This window comes from Cygnus atratus, chromosome 2 (assembly GCF_013377495.2).
Source record: "Cygnus atratus isolate AKBS03 ecotype Queensland, Australia chromosome 2, CAtr_DNAZoo_HiC_assembly, whole genome shotgun sequence".
NCBI lineage: Eukaryota > Metazoa > Chordata > Aves > Anseriformes > Anatidae > Cygnus > Cygnus atratus.
This window is the reverse complement of record NC_066363.1, coordinates 5,253,060-5,272,085: the sequence shown is the minus strand read 5'-3', so window position 1 is coordinate 5,272,085 and position 19,026 is coordinate 5,253,060. Positions and strand designations below refer to the sequence as shown.

At 46.4% G+C, this 19,026-nt stretch overlaps 1 protein-coding gene across 3 annotated transcripts in view; it reads left to right on the top strand.

The window, feature by feature from the left end:
* Positions 1 to 19,026, top strand: part of LOC118251789 (mitogen-activated protein kinase kinase kinase 3-like) — a 78,189-nt gene that overhangs the window by 31,838 nt on the left and 27,325 nt on the right. For 2 of the 3 annotated variants that reach the window (XM_035554363.2, XM_035554365.2), the window contains exons 3-5: positions 5,506 to 5,615; positions 14,836 to 14,879; positions 15,900 to 15,999. In XM_035554363.2, the coding sequence (XP_035410256.1) occupies positions 5,506 to 5,615; positions 14,836 to 14,879; positions 15,900 to 15,999 (254 nt within the window). The remainder of the gene's footprint in view (positions 1 to 5,505; positions 5,616 to 14,835; positions 14,880 to 15,899; positions 16,000 to 19,026) is intronic. The other variant, XM_035554364.2, reaches the window with a different exon arrangement.

Here is a 19,026-nt window from a genome sequence, read left to right as displayed (position 1 = left end):
GGGTTCTCTTTGGTAAATAAAAAATATCTTATACCAATTAATCCAAAACCAGAGAAAATGAAAGGATGATGTCCTTTGCAGGCCAAAGTTAAGATCATTGATGTTACAGTCATGCGGTTCCATATTTTTCACTCTATTTTATTACATTTCTGTATTTTTTCCACAATATATTCAAAGCCTGTGTTTTGACAGCGCTTTTACTGAAGGTGACAACGTTTCTGTGAGCCTTCCCATCCTCTCTCCATCCCCTCCAAGCCTTCGCTGCACTCTTCCCGGGGATGTCCCCGGTGGTTGCATCGTCTTGCTGAGAGGTGGATGCTGGTGGGGGCAGGCGCCGCTGGAATTTACACGGGCACGGCTGCCGAATGGGGTGAGCACCACCACGGCTGCGAAAAGCACAGTGGGATCTTTAGTGACCACAAGCGGTCACGGCTGTGGTTTTACGCCGGATCTGAGCAGAAGTGTGTGTGACAGCGTGCGGCCCCTTAGCTGCCCGCTCCAGCCTGCCTTAGTAATGACTCAAAGACTCTACTCGGCCCTTCTGCAACACCCAGGACTTTTCCCTAATTTTTCCCAGCCCAAACTCTGCCTGGTGGGCGAGAGAGGCCGAAATCAGAGCTCATCCCGTTTTACAAGACTCTGCTTTTTCATCCAGCTGGTGCCTTTTTTTTTTTTTTTTTTTTGCACTGGTGATGGAAGCAGCTTCATGGAACTACTGTAGGCTGCGTCTTAGTAATGACCTATTAGCGAAGCCAACAACAACAGCACTGTCTAGACCATCTGAACACAGCTAAATTATTCCTTTGTCCCTTCTTGATTTGCTTTCTCTCCTGATTGTTGGGTTGTTTTGGGTGGTCTGTGTTGACCTTTAGACTCGCTATTTCTCCCATGCCTTATTTTATTATTTTTTAATTTTTTTTCTCTTTTTTTTTTTTTTTTTCTTGTTCAGCACTAAGCTGCTGTACTAAGACTGAAACTCCAGGTTCCTCTCAGCTGCACACACGCTGGAACCGAAGCCATGCAGCAGCACCGGAAACGTGTCTCTGAAGGGCAGAGAGATGTGTCACGTTGTGGCTTTCTGGTTTTACTTCGTACTTGATTTTTCCAAGTGCTTAGTGTCCTAGATTCACATTGGTGGTGCCTGGGACCTGTGAGTCTTAAGGTCTTACTGAGTGGAAAACGTGATGAGAGGAGGAGGTGCTCCAATTTTGATACAAGATCTCACCAAAGTGGGTCAGTGTGCTTTTATTCAAGTTTAAGACCAACCCTCCCGTGTCACTGTAGCTCTTCTGGTCGTTGCTCCCTGGGAGTGCTCATCTGACTTCTCTATGTAACGCCAAACCTTGAGGGAATTATTATCTTTGGGACCTCCAGACCTCCGTTATACTTGGTTGGAAGTGGCCCTTGGGTGGGCTGGCAGCGTGATCGAACGAGCTTTGTCACAGGAAGCTGATTAAAAAGGGCAAAATTGAGGGGTTGGTGGGAAGTAGAGAATAAAGAAATGAAACTACTAATAAGGGAAATGGCTGGAAGGAAAGAAGGAGCTGGGGGTGGAAGAAGAGACAGTGGGGATGAAGGGACAGTGTCAAACACAATTGATTTTTACGTTTCATTTTTGCCGTGGGTGTAATCAGCTTTTCTTTGTCCTGGTCTTCCTTGGAAGAAATAATTCCTGCTTATATGTTATTCTGGGTAGAGAGAAGGCTTCGTTTCACCAGCAATTCATCCTTCAACCTTCATCACTGCTAAGTGAACTTGTACAAAATGGTGCAAGCTGAGCTGGTAGGCTGTTCAGGAGCAAGAACCTGCTCACGTTGCGCAAATAAAGTGGTTTTCTGGAGTCCCTGAGTCCATCTGAGCTCTGCCGAGTACTTCAGGGGTGTTGTGCAACTTGCAGCTGCTCTGCTCTGGAGTTGCGGCGAAGCCTGGGAAGATGTCTGCTGCGTAGCCTCAGTGCTACAGGAGGCTTCTCAGGAGGTCCTGCTAGTGCTGGAGCAGGAAAACCCGATCTCGTGTGACCCCCAGGCACGGCATTCCTGCTTTTTCCCCAGCATTTTCCCCCAAACAGAGCCGTCCATCCTGCACCTCACACGAACCAAGCCGACCGGAGAGCGAGCAGCCTGCGACGCCCCTTTCGCTTTAGAGGCTTGGGAGTGGCATTTGGATTTAATTAGGCAGCGAGCTGCTTGCTTGAGTTTGGACTGAGCTGGCTGAGCTGGCTGCTCGTTTCCATGGAACAAAGTTCTCCACCCTTCCAGGGAGTCAGCTCGGAGACCCCAAGAGCTGTAATAAGGATGGGCAAGAGGCTTAGTCTGGAAAGCATCAGTCCCTGTGCAAAGCTGTCAGAAAGAGGACTGCGAAGCGTCAGTTTTGCAACCGATGATGCAAATCGTGCTCCTGCTCCGAGGTTACCTTGGAGCATGGTGTGGGGTTTTTTCACTTTATTTTTTATTTATTTTTGAACACTTGAGGCTTCAGCAGTAGTCCCTCTGAAATGTCAGCTTTTGGACTAAAGGCACATGTTTTTTCAAGGAATAATGTATTTCTGCTGGTGCTTAAGTAGGGTGCTCCGATACATAGATGTTTCATGCTTCGGTGGCAGAAAACAGGCTTTCTTGCTAGTACAGAAAGAAGTTTTCTTGTTTTGTTTTGTACTGGTGTTCCATGATGGCATGGGTGTGTGTTTTCTGGTTTATGACAAGTGACACTTAGGTTTTTATTATGAAAGAAAAATGCTCACATGCTCTTCAGAATCCTCTTCAGCATCGGCTTTTTAGTCGATGGCAGAAGAAAGGCGCTGAGTTGGCAGCCTAAATATTAGAAATCTCTTCTCTTTGGTCCTTTTTTTCTTCTAGTACCTGATTCAGGACAGCTCGGGCCCCACTTTGCACTCCTGGTTGTAGGCTGAGAAAGTTGGTGGTTGGGTGTTCCTGGGTTTCTGCTAGATTTAAGCAGTTACTGAAGGTGAGTGGATGCTTCTTGCTTTGGTGTGCGAGGAAGGACACAGAAGGACACTTCTGGCAGAGGTGTTTAGCCCAACTTCCTAAGGAAATGAGGCTTTCAGTCGTGCAGGTGAGGCTGCAGCACCAGGAATTTTGCAGTGATAGGATCCGCTTCAGCTCAAAGATCTCTCTTTTTCGATGGCTTTATTGATGCCGTGGGCTTGTCCTACATGTCCTAGCTAAAATATAGTTCACGCTGTCGCTCTCTGCTGCACATTTAATCCCCAGTGGTGCCCACAGGATGTGGTGGGTGCTCTCTGGGACGTGGTCCGTGGGCCAGCAGAGTTTGGGCCATCTCTGGAGGCTGTCAGCTCTTTTGTTTGGGCTTGGGAGGAGCGGAGGGAGCAGCTGCGACAGTCGCTCCAGAACACTCTGATGTTACTGTGTCCCCGTTTGTTGGTGTATCATCATCGTTATTCATATCATTATAGCTATTACCGTGATCTCCAGCAACCCCTGCTGCGTCCCTCTTTAGGCCAGGCAGTGCAGACTCAGGGAAATCCTAGAATACCCTCGCAGGGCACCACCGGTGGATCACGCAGAGCTGCGACTCCTCGCAGATGCTGCCAGGAATATTCGGGGACGGGCAGAGGAGGGAGGACAGCGGTGAGCGGCGTGGCCGTGCTCGCAGAAGCCCAGCTCTGCCACTGCCTGCTGAAGCCCCGTTTCCCCGTGACATTAGGGACTGCGTTTTGTGTCATCGTGCTCAGGAAACTTTTGTTGTCACTCGGGTTGGAAAAAAAAGGGGTGAGGGGCATTTTAGAGATTACAGCTAGCTTTGGTGGAAAATTCCTGGAGGGCGGCGTGTGGGTTTTTTGTTTTTGTGTATGGCTTTTTTTTTCATTTGTCCCTCCCCCATTCTCTACCCCCTCCACAAAATAAGTTTTTTTTTCTTCTCTTTTTGTGTTGTTTTTTTTTTTCCTACTACAAAATCTGTCTGGAAAACTAGGCTTGTCCCCAGGGGTCCCTTTTTGCAACAACAACAGAAAGTAGGAAAATTCTAGTTCTTTTGTTTCTCCTTTTTTTTTTTTTCCTGAACTAGCAATAAACCTTCTCATAAACTTTCTCATTTTCTTGAGTGCTTTGTGGTAGCATCCCAGGTTGTGTTCCCTGCCACCCCTCCCAAAAAACATATCCACGTGCTCACTGAGCAGGGAAGTGTGGAAGGGGCAAGGAACTGTACTGTTAAGTACTTCATGTATACATATTAAATATATAATAAAACAATTTAATATTAAATATAAATATATAGAGATACATTGACTACAAGAAAAAAAAAATCTTGAGCTTTAAAAGAAACACTGGATTTTGAATATTCCTCCCCTTCCATTTTCTCCTTACTTTAATGAGGTGGCTCTGGGTACCCGGCATGCATGAGAAGGCTTTTTCTTAAACCCTTTTTGTCACAGCTTCAGTCCTGATGTGACCCGGCCACACATGACACAGGAGGAACAGAAAAAGAGGAGGTGGTGCTGTGTCTGAGCACGAAGATCCACAGCGTATACATCCCTGGGGAAAGAACCTATGTGTTTGGGTCCAGCCCCACGCCATTTCATGCAGTTTTTTGTCATCTTCTGCCTGCTCGCAGACCTGGAGTTAAATGTATACGCAGCTTGGCGTAGAGGTGGCTTGGGTCCTGGAGACGCTTGGTTTTCCACAAAATGCAGTAGCTGTGTTTGTATTTATCCAGTAACAGCTGCATGAACTTAATATCTGCCCCTCCTGACGGTATCACGAGCATGGCAGCACGCACAGCGTGCTGTGCCCTAGGTCTAGATAGGTCTTTTAGTGCCTGTGGTTTGTATTTTGCAACGCAGTAGTGTATAGCTGCTTTAAGAAGTCAGGCCTGTAGATGTAAAAGTGTTGAAAAGGGAGAGACTGGTTTCATATCAGATGGGTCCGTCAAAAGTCTTTTGTTGCTGCAGAAATCAGAAATACCGTGTGCCCTCTCAGTGTGTCTCTCACCTGTCCCGGATAGTTGGGTTTGTTGCCCCTTCTAACAGGTTTCTTGTCCGCTCCCCTGGTTTCTCACTGGCTCTAGGTTTGAAAGTCAGTTGTGGCTCTTGAGTGTCTTTAATGAAGAGGGAGGGAAGGAGGAGGTGAAGCTGGGTTGTGCTCCATCACCTGCTGCATGAGCTTTTTGGGTCCGGAAAGATTGCTGTCCTACAGAGCGCCACCTTACACCTCACAACCTGGATCCAGCCCTGCCAAACACCACATCTAGCCTATGGGTTCCACTCTAAAGGGCCCCATGGGCAGCAGATGTGGCTCTTCTGGGGATCTGTGTCTCCTGTGATGAAGAAACTTTCATTTCCTACACACGATGGGCTGGGAGGGGCTGTGGTGTGTAGTCTTAGAATGCCTTCCTCGACAGGAACGCTGCACATCATGACTTTGGACCCATTTGGGTTGCAAGATTGCATACGCGATGCTATATTTTTACTCCCTGTTTTCAGGGGTGAGGTTACCTTCCGTGCTTCAGTTGTATTTTCTCCTTTTGCAGATGAAGAAGAAGCTCTGAATTCTATTATGAAGGATTTGGCAGCGTTGGGCAAATGTGGGGGGCTGCTGGACAACAACAGGAATAAAAACAGCGTCCACTCCAGCAAACAGGTACGGCATTGCTTGAGTCCTCCCCAGACTGTAGTAGACTGAAGAGGTGAGCATAGCGCTCACCAGGCCAGGAACACAGAGTTTAAATGTTAGAGATGGAGTTAACAAGTTCTGTAGGAGCTCAGCACATCAAAAATAAAATAATTTTACCACAGCATAAGCTTTAGGATCTCTTTTTGAAGAGTTACAAAGAAGCTACAGGCAGCCCCGTATCACAGAGGGACAATGGAGGACCAGAGGATGAAAATTATGCTCCAAATCATTCCTAAATATTGAGACAGAGCCTGAAACTGGTTTTAAATCTCAAATCCCACCCCAATGCTCTTCTTTCTCTTAGCACTGAATTTAGTAGAATTTGTTACAAGCACTGCAGCTTTAAGAGTTAGATCAGTCAAATGTTTTCTATTGATAGTGTCGATGAAATACAATATTTATCACATGCACATTTTACTTCAGATATTTTAAAGATGGACTGCCAACTTTGAGCTGTAGACACCCAGGCTCTTTGGGGAGGAATAATGTCATTCTTATATAAAGTGTTTAAATATTAATTACTGGTGTTTATCTTTATGTGCTTAAAACAAAACGTTTTGGCCCTGTCGTGTGCTCAGAGTTGATTTAGTGAGCAAAAACCTTGTCCCTTGCGCAATGTTAGAAGTTATTTGCTGACATTGATATAATATGTAATAGCTTAAGGGGATTTAATAGACGATTTGCATAAGGAACAAATAGCATACAAAACTAAAGTTGTGAAGAAAATTCAGTCATCAAAATACCAAGACAAAAAAAAAGGGGGGGGAATAATTAGGGGTGCTGGGAAGCTGCTGGAGAAGTATGCAAGCAAATCCACTTGGAATTCCTCTTCTAATGCTATGGCTTAGAGTAAGCTTGTAATCGACATCACAACTGCTGAATGCCTAGCAAGGAAGAAACCAAATTGTCATTTACAGTTGTCGTGCCTATTTTAATGGCATTTGTGCAGCTAACAAAAAACTCTGAGTGTAGAGGAAGAAAATCCTTTTCCCAAATCCCTCCAGACTTCCTAGACACACGCAGACGAAAACACATGCACACGTAGCATGTCTGTTTTAAAGTGTGTCCTGGCGGTAGCAGCTGTCCAAGTTGAATCACTGGAGTTGCGTTCAGCTCACGCTGAAATAAATCCAAGATGTTTACAGAACTGACCGGAGAAATTCGGAGCTGGCTCTGCAGCTGCAGGCAAAGCAGACAATCCAGCGCAGCTTTGGATGGCTCTGAGGGTAGCATTTTCTGCAAGTTGATGGGTGGGGACCATACCAAGCCATCTCAGGATGCTTGCAGGACAGCAAAACTTTTTAGACTTCTCTTAAATGCCGTGTTTGTTTCCTCACAATGGGAGAAAATTCCTGCTGTTATTTTTGAAAACTATGGCTATAAACACTGCAGATATATGGTTAACCAGATAGTTAGTCAAAAATGAGGAAAATTATAGTTTTCATTGTCTGAGTTGTTAACTACAAAGGTTTTATAAAGTTGAATTCTTGCAAACAAGTTTGTATCTGCAGCCCATCCACTCCATATCCTCATTTATACCTCACTAATAGGGTCACGTTGTGCTCTGCTATCAGCTTCAGAATTGCTGGCTGCCACATGCATTTAGTCTTATCGTGTTAGGAATCCAACTGTTCTTCCCAGTTACAACACGGGTGCTTGGAAAAGCATTTCCTCCTTTATCGTTTTTCTTTTTATCCATAAGCGGATCGGCTGTAGCTGCCTGCTCAGAATTACTCAGAGCTCTCCGATGGAGGAGGCACAAGTAGTCAGCATCCCGCACCCCTCGCACATCCGGGGCTGAGGATTCAGACCAACAGGCCCCACGAGATGAAGGGCGTTGGAGTATGTCGAATTGTTGCTTCACTTAATTGGACTAGCTGGAACAAGTCTGGCTCGCGGGATGATGGGAGTCTAGTCTGCGAGGTGGGGAGTGGCCAAAGTAGGTGGAATTAGCAGGGACTTGGTTCATGTTTGCAGCTCAGAAACTTTTAATTGACTTGTTTGGGTCTTTTTTTTTTCTTTTAGAATCTGATGGCAGGAGCTAGGAGGAAATTGTTTTAGAAATGTCATGCCTGTGATTTGTTGTTCCTTTGGTACTTGGTGTTCCCACTTTTTTTTACGATGAAGTTGGCCGATTTGGGCTGAACGATGCAATGCACATTCTCCTTTCTTGGACAGGGGATAAGGCACGGGGCATTTAGATGCTCAGTTCTCCTCTTGGGATTCTCATTGTAGGTGTCTGTTCTGAGGCCCTGTAGCAGCATTCTCACACTGAAATACATGGGTCTGGACGTTAAGTTCTTAGCTTAAAAAACAAAAGTTATTTTTTTCTGCGGAAGAATGCTTTTCTGAGGCATGGGAATCCTTCAGTCGTTGTTCCAAATTTCCGCTGAAAAACACTTTAGACCAGAATATGTTGACTAACTGTCTTGTCCCTCTGTGACTTGCAGCATTTTTTTTGGTCCACAAAGAAATGCAACCAAAATGCTACCTCATCCCTGTCTCTTGGAGGGGTTCCTTAGTGCTCTCTTGACAGAAGATGAAATCTGGAGCCTGCCAGATCGTATTGCTGATAGGACTGGGCCACACAAGAAAGTAGTCTGTGGTGGTATGTGCTACACAGTATTTCTTCCCAAAGATAATGACAGTTTTTCCTTTAGATTGTTTTATGGAATGAACTTCTCCTAAGGCAAATTGCTTTAAAATCTTTCTTTTTTTAGTTTGCTTTCCTTACAAATGAGTTTCTGGACTAAGGCTGAGTTTCTGGATGTCTAATGCTCTGTGGTAGAACAAGCTGGAAATGGGACTAGCAATATGTGATGAACGATGCAAACGAGTTCCATCACTTAGATTGCCCAGGAAGCTGGCAGCAGATGTGATAGCTGAACTTGAGTCTCCCAGGACCAGGTCAGGTGTGGCAACCACTTTGTATGATGCCTTTCTGCCTTGTGAGAAAACAGGGTAGTGGGTCAGAGGCTGACACCATTTTCCTTCCACGTGTGAGCCCCAATCTTTAAATGGAATTGTTTCGTGGGAACACGGAGATCTTTCTAACGTTATTCCCAGTGCATCCTCTGCTCTGTTATTCCTCCGTTATTCCTTTTATCCATCCTTTATTCCTAGCGTGTCCTCTGGCATGGCTGGAAGGAGTCCTTTCAGGCAGTCTTCTGGACTGAACAAACAGAGGCAGTTTATAGCAGTTGCTCTGTTCTTACGTGATGTGAGAGAGGGGCAGGAGGAAATGGCAGCATAAAGATGTGCATTGTGATCCCTAATGAAAAAGATGAGTGGGATAAGAAGGGAAACCACAAAGAATTAGAAACCCCAAACAGAAACGCGGGGAAGAAAGAAGCAATTATATTAACTTCTTTTGCATCTGTCTGTTTATAGGCACATCCATTTAATTATATAAATAGCACTTGGCAACTAGCAGTACGAGGCTGGTTGTCAGTGCTGTGCTTCAGTCTAATGACGAGGCATTGGCGTGGGCCTCTATCACAGCTGATGACAGCTAGCAATTCCTCTGCCACATTAATTTTGATTGCGAGTTCTCCCATGGCAATAAAGGCCGATATTTGTCGGGAACATTTCCCCATGCAGAGCAAGTGTCAGACTGACCTAAAAGTTGTTCTTTTAATAAATTACCTCTGGACTCTCTTTCCTTTGGCAAGTTGAATGCAGGATAAGGCTTGCTCGTAACTGGGATAAAATATAGCTCATGTTCTAGGGCTCTCTGTAGGTTTTCAAGCAGCCTAAAAAGGAATTTGGCTTTATCACTTCAGTTTTATTGTTGGGGAACATAATGGGGGTCCATAAATACCACCTTGAAGATGAGAGTTGCTATGAAGAGAGCTGCTGGGTCTTCCCACACCATGGGGACAGAAGCAAGAGACCAAGAGGGGAGTAGCGTCGGCTGGGAGAGGCTTGGCTGGATCTGGCAGAGGCAGTGGAGTCCCAAGGATTTGGGGAGGAGGCTTCCCCTTGGCTGCTGTGGAGCTGACTTGGGTGCTACAAGGTAACACACAGCAGAAATCCTACTGGGTAAAAGCTATTCCCTGCCAGGTAGGTGGTTTTGGATGGACATCTTGAAATCTGTGATTTGTGCTGCTGCATAAAACAAAAATATCTGTAACAAGGAGCAGCAAACCCTCTAGACATAATCTTTCCACTGGCCTCAGGGGCTCACTTGCTGGTCTTTCTTATTTGGAGGAAGAAAGCTCTAAGGATTTGGGGGGGACCAGGCTATCTCGTAGCTCCCACCCACCAGGAGGAGAAGGGGGCAATCCCAGACAAAACCCTTTCTGTTGGCTTGCTGAACAACCCGAAGTGCGTGGGGGTTCTGTGTGGATAATTCCTAATGACGCGGATTAGTCATCTCCTATTGTGGTTTAGGGACATGGTCCAGCTGTCTGGCTTGTAATGTACGTCCCATTGCTAAAAGCAGGGGTGAGCACAGGACTAATCCAAACAACATGCTTGTTGGGGAGGTAGAGAAGTCCCCTTGGCCTGGCTCTCCGGTGCTTATTTTTCTTGGCTGAAGCCAGAAGTTGAGGAGAAAACCCACCTTTTTGTGGCTTTGTATGAAAGAGTAACTAAATCTCCAGTACTTGAATGCCACAGTGCTCTGTGGGGTTTTCTCATTGTTTCCTAAGCCAACAAGTAGAAAATGAAAGAGTTGGAAACGTTTTACCCTCCAGCATGCAGAAATAGATCTCTTTCATTGCCCTTATTTTACCCAATGTTACCCAGAGGGGAAACTGGGGCAAAGTAGGTGTCATGGATGGGTAAGAGCAAAACTGGAATGACTCTCTTGGTTCATTCTGGGTTCAGACCAGGATACCATTAGCTGAATTTGAGAGGAGGAGAGACCACATTGAGGGGAGTCTTGAATTTGAACTTAACCCTGGCTGAGGACTTTGCAGGATGGCAATTTTTGGTGCTTCAGCTCTTGGTGCTGTGCTGACACACTGGCAGGGGTGTCTTGCTGGGTGTCTGCTGGCAGGACTGGTCATTCCTTCCCTATCCGTGGCGATGTAGCCTGGATGGCCCTGTGTGGTTGGATGTTTTCTACCAGCATGGTGTTGCCCAGTTTGGGCCTGTGCCCCAGTCTGGTCGCCCCTCTGTGTAGACAGAGGCTGAGGGTGCTCAGCACCTCCTGTTCCTCCGAAGCCGTTTCCATTTTAGGCCCTGCTACGTGTTTTGCTTCTCTCTGTGTGTGCTTTTATTACAAACAGCAGTCGGCTCTTCAGGGATCTCTGTAGCAGATCATGATTCACCTCGTTTGGAAGTGCTTTTTCCATTTTTCCGACATCTTGCTTAATCCGAACCATCTCGCTCTGGTTCCCTGGTGTATCGGAGGGCTCCACGGGCAGCTGAGCTCACCCCATGTCCGCCACCGAGCCCCTGCTCAAGGGCTGTGCTGGAGGAGACCTTTCCCCCTCGCCACCATCGCGTTCCCCTTCACCCTGACCCCAAGCACGTAGCTGCAGCCCTGTCAGTGCTCGGAGGCTGTAGGGCTTTTCCTCTTTTAGTGAAATTAGAAGTTTTAAGGAAGGAGCTAAAAATGCCTTCTAGAAAGCCTGGAAAGATGGTGATGTATTTGTGGCCGCTGCAGTGGCTTTGCTTTTCCTTTCCGAGGCAGATGGCAAGAAAGAGTAAAACACCAGAAGCCATTTGTTAGCGAGGCTGGAGGAAATGCCAGTACAAGTATCTCGGGGAAGGAATTATTCCAGAAACGAAGGGAATTACTGTGGTATTTCCTGTCAGTGTTGTCGCTGGTTTTGTTTGTGTCACAGCAGGGCCTCAAGGCGCCATTTGAGACTCGGGCTCCCCGGTGCCACGTCGTACGAGAACACGGTGCTCGCTGAAGTACGTGCAGTCCAGGAGACTAAAGGTCTAAATTTTGGACCTGGCTGCTCTACTTCATCACCTCATGTCCTAGCACCACGGTGTCCCCTGCTTGCTTTTGAAGTTCTCCATGAAACCATAGCAGACATCTTCTACTGCAGCTTGGCATGTGGGCCGATTCCTCACAGCACGGCCTTACCCCTCGCCGCTGTATTTAACACACACCCTTCTTAGACATCTCTGCCTCTTCTCCTTTACCAACTGATGGCTTCCTGATTGTGGGGCAGAAAGAGTCTGTCGTTAACCTCATTCGACATCTGATGGCAGGGAGGCCTAGGCAGGGCGAGTAGCGCGGCCTGGGTTGTGCAAGGAAGAGTTGCTCTTGTCATAATTCCTCACAAAATTACAAAAGTGAGGGGGGCCCAGCAGCCTGCACAACCGGTGCCTCTTCCGCCTCAATGCCCTCATGTCGTGTTGAGGTCCTTACAGAAAAGATGCTAATTCTGCCTCCTCTTCATCACGTGTCTGAAGCGCTGGATGCAGGCTTGTGTGAGGTTTAACTCCAGCGCTTGGCATTGCCCCAGGCTCCCTGTGTGATCTCAAACAAGTTGCTCCAAACCAGATTTCCATGGGTGTAAAAAATCACAGCCCGCTCCAGCGTTTAGGAAGTGCTTTGCATCCTCCTGGGACTTCCTAGCGCTTTGGGCACTGCCCACTTTTTTTAAAGGAAAAAAGTATTTGTTGCTGGTGGCAGTGATGAATTCAGCTTTAGCAGTGAGTCAAAAACATGAGCAAGCCAAGGGAAAACTGCAAAATAACTGTAACCAACTCCTCAGAATACATATACGTATAAACATATATGTATTTCCCCTCTTCAAAATGCTTACATGTGTGAGATCTTGATTTCCTTGAGGGAGGAAAGAGCTTAGTGGTTTTTACATCAGCCAAAAAACTAATAATCTCATTAACAAACAAAGTGGGTTTTCATTCCTCTGATGCAGCCAGTGTGTTCACTGCTTTGCTCAGAAAAAGAGCGGAGCAATGTGGGGCAGCTGGCGTACTTCTGTTGGCTTCGGGCCATAGCACATCAGCCCTGTTGTTGATGTGGAAGAAAAGGATGCGGCAGGGTCGTGGCTCTTTTTTTCCCTTTTCTTCTCTCTCTGGAGCTTTACACAAGTGTTTTGACGTTTCCCAGCCACAAGCTGTTTTTTAAAACTTATTTGTCTGCAGAATTTGTTTTGCTCAGCACAAACACGCCGTGTGTGCTCAATCCCAGCTCAGTGCAGCTTTCAGGTCTGCGCTGAAAGTGAAACCTGTGTTTTGAAAGGTTTCCTGCAGTGAGGCTGGAGCTGCGTGAGCTTTTCCCCTTACACGTCCTGCTCTTTTGTAAGGAGAAACCTCGAAAGTTCTTTGTCCTGATTTTTCTCTTGTTTTGGAAAAGGACTCTACAGGGTTGCATGCTGTGAATCCACTCTGGCTGATTTGCTTCCAGCATCCAGGAAAGGTGAATTAGTCAGGCCCTGTTCAGATGAAATATCTGAATATTTTATTCAGATAAATTAAATAAAAAATAGCATGAGAGCCCATTTCTCTCTTTTTATTTATTTATTTTATTTATTTTTTATTTTTCTTTTCCGAACTTAAAATCAAAATTGGCAATCCCGCACATATTTGGCTGTCTCTCAAGAGTGATTGGACCTTCAACATTGGTCTGTTGTGGTCATCTTTTCTTTTCAATTTTGGACTGTTTTGTCCAAAAATACCTGGATTGGTATTTTTATGGTTTGGGCCTGGTTCTAGAAGTAAACCTAGAGTTTGTCCAAACATCGTGGGTCTGGAGAACTGGCTGCAGACACTGAGGTGATGTGAGTGCCTCTAATGCTGCTGAAAAGCCCCATTTTGTGACGGTCCCAGGACTAATTCTTCCAGTCCTGTCTGGAAATGCCACAAGCAGAGCTAAAAAGGATGTGTTCCAGGTGATGCAGTGTGCTACACTCTACCTGCCAGGGTTTTTAAGCTTTTTGACTGAGTCTCCTCTAGGCTCAACTTCCTGAACTTCGTTGGGCGTTTGCAGAGCTGAGGGAGCTGCCCATTTAAAAATAAACGTAAGGACACCCCGCGAGCTCATTTTCCTCATTAGAGTCAAAGCTGTTTTGCTGCAGCTCTGCTTTCCCTCTGAGAGGATGGAAAGTGTGCCTTCATGCGCTGGAAATCCAGGGTTAGAGATAAGGCCCTCGCTCAGGAAGGGCTGTCATCCACCCAGTCAGGGATTGTCCCTGGTGGTGAGGGACCGAGTCCTCCCTGGGGTTGTACTTTTGAAGGAGGTGGCGAGTGCTTTTTTCTCCATGGGAAGAAAGCCTTTTTTAGGGGGAGGCTTGTGTGGATTAGTGGGAGCAGAGCCCTGGTTAACTGCGGTGACAACGTGGTCTGGGAAGTAAAAGGGTTTTTGATCTACCTTGGATGCCATTGGAAAGTCCTGGCACGAGCCAAGGGGTGCTGGAGGGATGCTTGGCTCAGGTTCAGTCTGAGAAGCTGAATGAATGAAAAGGCTTCTTTCGGTCTTACGATAGCTGCTAAATATACACAAATAGAGGAGGGAAGAAGTGGCTTTTACTGGTGTCTGTGTGGTTGTGTTCCCAGTCTGCCCATTAATCCACTGGAACTTACTTGGGCAAATCTAAAGGTTTCTCCTGAGGTGAGCTAGAGTTCAGGGTGCATAATTATTGTGTATGGAGTAGTGATGCCTGATATACTTTGGTTCTTGCCCTTTTGCCCTTGTCTAAGTGCAATTTATTAATATTATACAGATGAGTCACAGAGTGATTAAGGTTGGAAGGGACCTCTGGAGATCATTTAGTCCAAGCCCCCAGCTTGAGCAGGGTCGCCTGGAGCACGTTGCACAGGATTGTGTCCAGACAGGTCTTGAATATTTCCAGAGAAGGAGACTCCACAACCTCTCTGGCCAACCTCTTCCAGTACTCTGTCACCCTTGCTGTAAAGAAGTTTCTCCTGATGTTCAGGTGGAACTTTCTGTGCTTCAGTTAGTGCCCGTTGTCTCTTATCCTGTCACTGGGCACAACCAAAAAGAGTCTAGTCCCATCCTCTTGACATGAGTAAGTGTCCTCTTGTTTACAGAAGACTTTTTTTTTTTTTTTTGGCAACTACACTTATTAGCAAAGCAGTGGAGTTTCCCCAAAGTCCAGCAGGAAACTTGGCCCTAAATAGATCAGACACCCAGCAGAGTTAGGGGAGTCTCCCTGAGAACTGCTCTGCGGTTTGGATCTGCCTGTCAGTCTGGGACACAGTTTGGGACCTAACTGTTTTTTGTTTTTAATTTCAGCAGCGAAATGTCAGGATCAAGTTTGAATATGAAGGAGAGAAAAGGTATGTACCCACCCCAGTCCCTTTCTGTGTACAGGGACAAATTACCCTTTTTACCCAACAATGTCCCACTGACTTCAGCCAGCTGCAGATGAGCTCACAGCAGGATTAATTCCCCTGAAATCAACTACAATTTTATATGCAAGAGCCTTGCCTCATCATCCTGTTCTCCATAGTACCTCCTGGGATTTGCATGCACTCAAAGTGGTTCCAAACTGGAAGTCATTAAATGCCTCTTACCAGGGACGTAGGGTGCCCATTTGGATCCTTTTCTCTTTTTAATTCTTGAGCCTTGCTGAACTGCAGCTGAGCTGCAAGTCTACAGAAATATGTCCTTTGATTAGCAACCTATGACACTTACTTAAGATAACCAGATTTTAGGCACGGGTCCCATAAAAATAGAGCTGGGAGTTAAAGCTTGCACGCCCTTCCCTACTTGACATTTTCATGGAATCACCGCTGCTCGATGCTCAGTGAATGTGGCAGGGCAGAACACAGGGTTGGAAACTCGCAGACTGATGGTCAAAATTGCATGGGAGAAACAAAGAAAATTCAAGTAATATCAGTGTAGGGCTAGCCTGTACCTGTTGATACGTGTGTCTTGAGTGGCTGCATGTGATGGTACAGGAGAGTCACAGGATGCCAAACTGCACCATTCCATCCCTGCTCCCTGTTCAGAGGCACTCGCTGAAAATGGAGGTGATAAATCACTCGCTGATGTGTGACCCTAGGGCTTCTCTCATGAAATGCTGCTGGACTTTCTTCTTTTCAACATGTAAACACAGCAGGGGAAGGAACAGAGGAGCTGCACTAGGATTTTTGGTAGATATTCTTTAAGGGTAAGTCAAGTCTCCTCTTGGGCGTAGCAGATAAGCAGCATTTTTGAGCGTAAGAGCAAGGAGCAAGCTCTGTGTTTTGTGATAGAAGAATACCAGTCCTTATTTCTGAATTGTCAGTCTAATACTGAATCCCAATATGCTTTTACTAACTCTATACTACTGTTATATTTGTTTGCAAATACAGGATTATCCAGTTTCCAAGACCAGTCAAATTCAAAGAAGTGGTGCAGAAAGTCACGGATGCTTTCGGACAGACGATGGACTTAGTCTGTGTGAACAATGAGGTACTCCTCTCTTTATGGCTAAAAGATAATTTTAGGGCACCTACTGCTCACTTAGGAATTGAGCTGTAGTTTGTTCTGAAGGCCATGATTTAGTGTTGTACGTGTATGTGAAGAAACGTAATCTTACCCTGTGGCTTCCAGCTAGTAGGCAGATGTATTTCTGGCTAGTAGGCCAGATGCGTTTCAGTTGTATTCTCTGACTCCAAGCCAGGCTTTCTTCTTCTTAAAATAATTTCAGTTAAGGCCTATTAATTGATGGGATAAGTACATTGACCTTCCCCCAGAAAACAAGTCCTCAAACTCAGGGAGGTGATGGAGACATTGTCCGTCTAGTTGCACAGTCAGCAGCTGCAGATGTTTCTCCGTGAACACCACTTGGGCAATAGGACCAAATTTCAGAGTATTTCTGGGTGGTGAGGGCACACATGGGGCAGAGAACAGCACAGCTGAGGCCAAATGGCTTTCATGAGAGCCACACGAAGTGGAAGTAGACTACTGCGTGCTTGGGTTGGATGTGAAGCCTCCTCATCTTGGGAGCAGTTTCAGGAGCATGCGGAAGTCCAGAGCATGAGGGACAGTGTGACTAAACCAGCATACTTTTATCCAGCAGTGATTTTGTTTCACCCTGAAGTGGCAGAACCCGGTGCATTTTCTTGTGAATAGGTCTGCAGTGAAATATGCATCAGTGTAGGTTCCTCTAGCGGATCCTGTGGCCACATTCAGATGACCAAGAAACCCTCCCTCTGCGATCCTTGCATTTTAAGGCTTGAAGACCTTTCTACTCTGCCCTTCCTCTTAACAAAGGCCACTGTATTTTTTACAACCTGTTCCTTGAGCTCAGCACTAGGTCTGAAAGGAGCATATGCAGGCTGCTGCTGAGGGCCTTTACCTAGAAGGGGGCAATCCTTGGCGTCAGTTTTGGTACGCTCAAAGTTTTCTTGTGAGGCACCCCCCCTTCCCCTCCCCTTTCAGTTAAGGTTTAACCCAACAGAAGTTGCTATTCTTTATTAATAGATACCTCATGATACCAAAGTGTCCTCTGGGCTTTAGCTTTGAATGCGGTCTGGTTTCTAATCTCGGGCATTCTCTGACAGCCCTCCCGGGAAAAGCTTGCCATTGAATTCTCCAGGAATGACTCATTTCATTCCAGGTTTCTTTCCACTGGAAGAGAGGAATTTTTTCCAACACCAGCAAACAGAAGCTTAAATAATGCATTTTATCCTATTTTAGAGACTGTAATCCTGGGCATGTGCAGAGAACATAGCGGGACCGTAAGCAGGCCTTTGGGTAGTCCTAACTTCATAGGGATGAGGAGGACCTTCAATGGTTTGTTGTTGTTTTTATATACATCAGAATTCCTCTTTATGAGAAACTATACATTTGGGAAGCAGTAGCAATTCAGGGTGGTTGTTGTAGAAACACTGTAAACAAACGCTGACCTTTGGGGAAATAAACTGTATGTCCACATGGTGATCCTCCAGGGCCTGTAGCGTGTTCTCAGCCTTGTTGTTTAGTCTCACATCTTCAAGCCTCGGAGGTAGCTTGTTCACAGACTCATTCCAAGGACATGTTTCACCCTTTCTTCATACTCGAAGGGAGCTCTGTAGCAATTCTTCTTAGCTACTGGATGTTTCACTTGCCATAGCGCCTTGTAGGCCGAAATAACACGGAGTGCAGCGGTCCCATACAAAATCTTACTAAATGGCAGTCCCTGTCCTAGTGAGACGAGAGTCCTGAAGCCAAGGTCGGCGAGATGAGCATGCCAGCTGGGTGGAGCAGGGGCACGCATGATTCACATCCTGGTGGGCCCATGGAATCAACGGGTTTGGGCTGGTGTAGATAAGAGTGGGGCCTGGCTGTGGGTGTACCACGCAGGGCATGTCTGCACGTTAGCAGTAGGCTGCTCTCAGCCTTCTGAGCAGCAGCACAGCGAAATCGTGCCTGACCATGGGCAGCACGGTGTGGTGACTTTTAGAAAGCTGGCTGTGTTATGGCTTGGAAGAGTGTCTTCCACAGCAAATGCTCTCTGAATTTGATCTGCGTGCACTGCTCACCAGCTGCTCCAGGTGTGGCGAAGTGTTCCCCTGTCCCGTCTCTGTCACCAGCTTGTGATGTGACCGTGGGCAGCAGATCACTGAACCTCTGTGTGCCACCAGTTCCCCTCTGTGACCTCCCTTTGAGCGTTGCTTTTGAGGCAACCGTCACTTCTTCTCAACATCGTTTCAGAAGGCTGAGGAGAGTTAAAGCCTAGGGAAACGGTAGGAGCTCTGTTGCAGGGGAGGGCTGTTTAAAAGCATATTTAACAAACATTTGTCGAGAATTGTTGATGCCAGTCAGTCCTGCATTGGGCAGGAAGATGAACTAATTGACCTCTCAGCGTTTTCCCCAACCCTGTTTCCTACTATTCTTTGGCTTTCTGCAGTGTCTTACGCAGTGAGTCCTAGCAATAAAGCTGTGGTTGGTGAAAACTCACCCTGTGAAATCACTTTCTTAGCCTGCAGAGGACTGACTACCAAGTCCCTTACAACATCAGATTACAGTGGAGTATGCTGTTGAAAAGCAAGAAGAAAATTCAATAAACTGCACTTAGTGAAAATTCTGTGTGGGTAAATTCTGCTGTTCACCATGAATGCTTGCTCTGTAGGCAGAATAAAGCCAGTTACATTCACCTTGCTGCCATGGTCCTGCATGGACCTATATTTAGTTCCATGCCCAGTAGATATCCGTTCCTGATATCCATATGTGCCCCAGTCTGGAAGCCAAAAGGAGCAAAATCTACTTGCCAGATGCAGGTAATAGGTAAAGCCAAGCTAAATACTGGCTCCGGGCCCTGTTACAGGAGGGCAATTTCTGCCTGATACTTTTGGCTCCTCTGAAGCAGGCATGTAAATGTGTTAATGGTGTGATCCTGGAGCGAGATGGAGTGACCTGCAGAACATTGTGTTCACAGCAGCAGCTGAGGGGTTGGAGCTCTGAACACTTGTGAGGAGCTCGGTAAGGAGATGGGTGAGCAGTGTGGGACTGTGC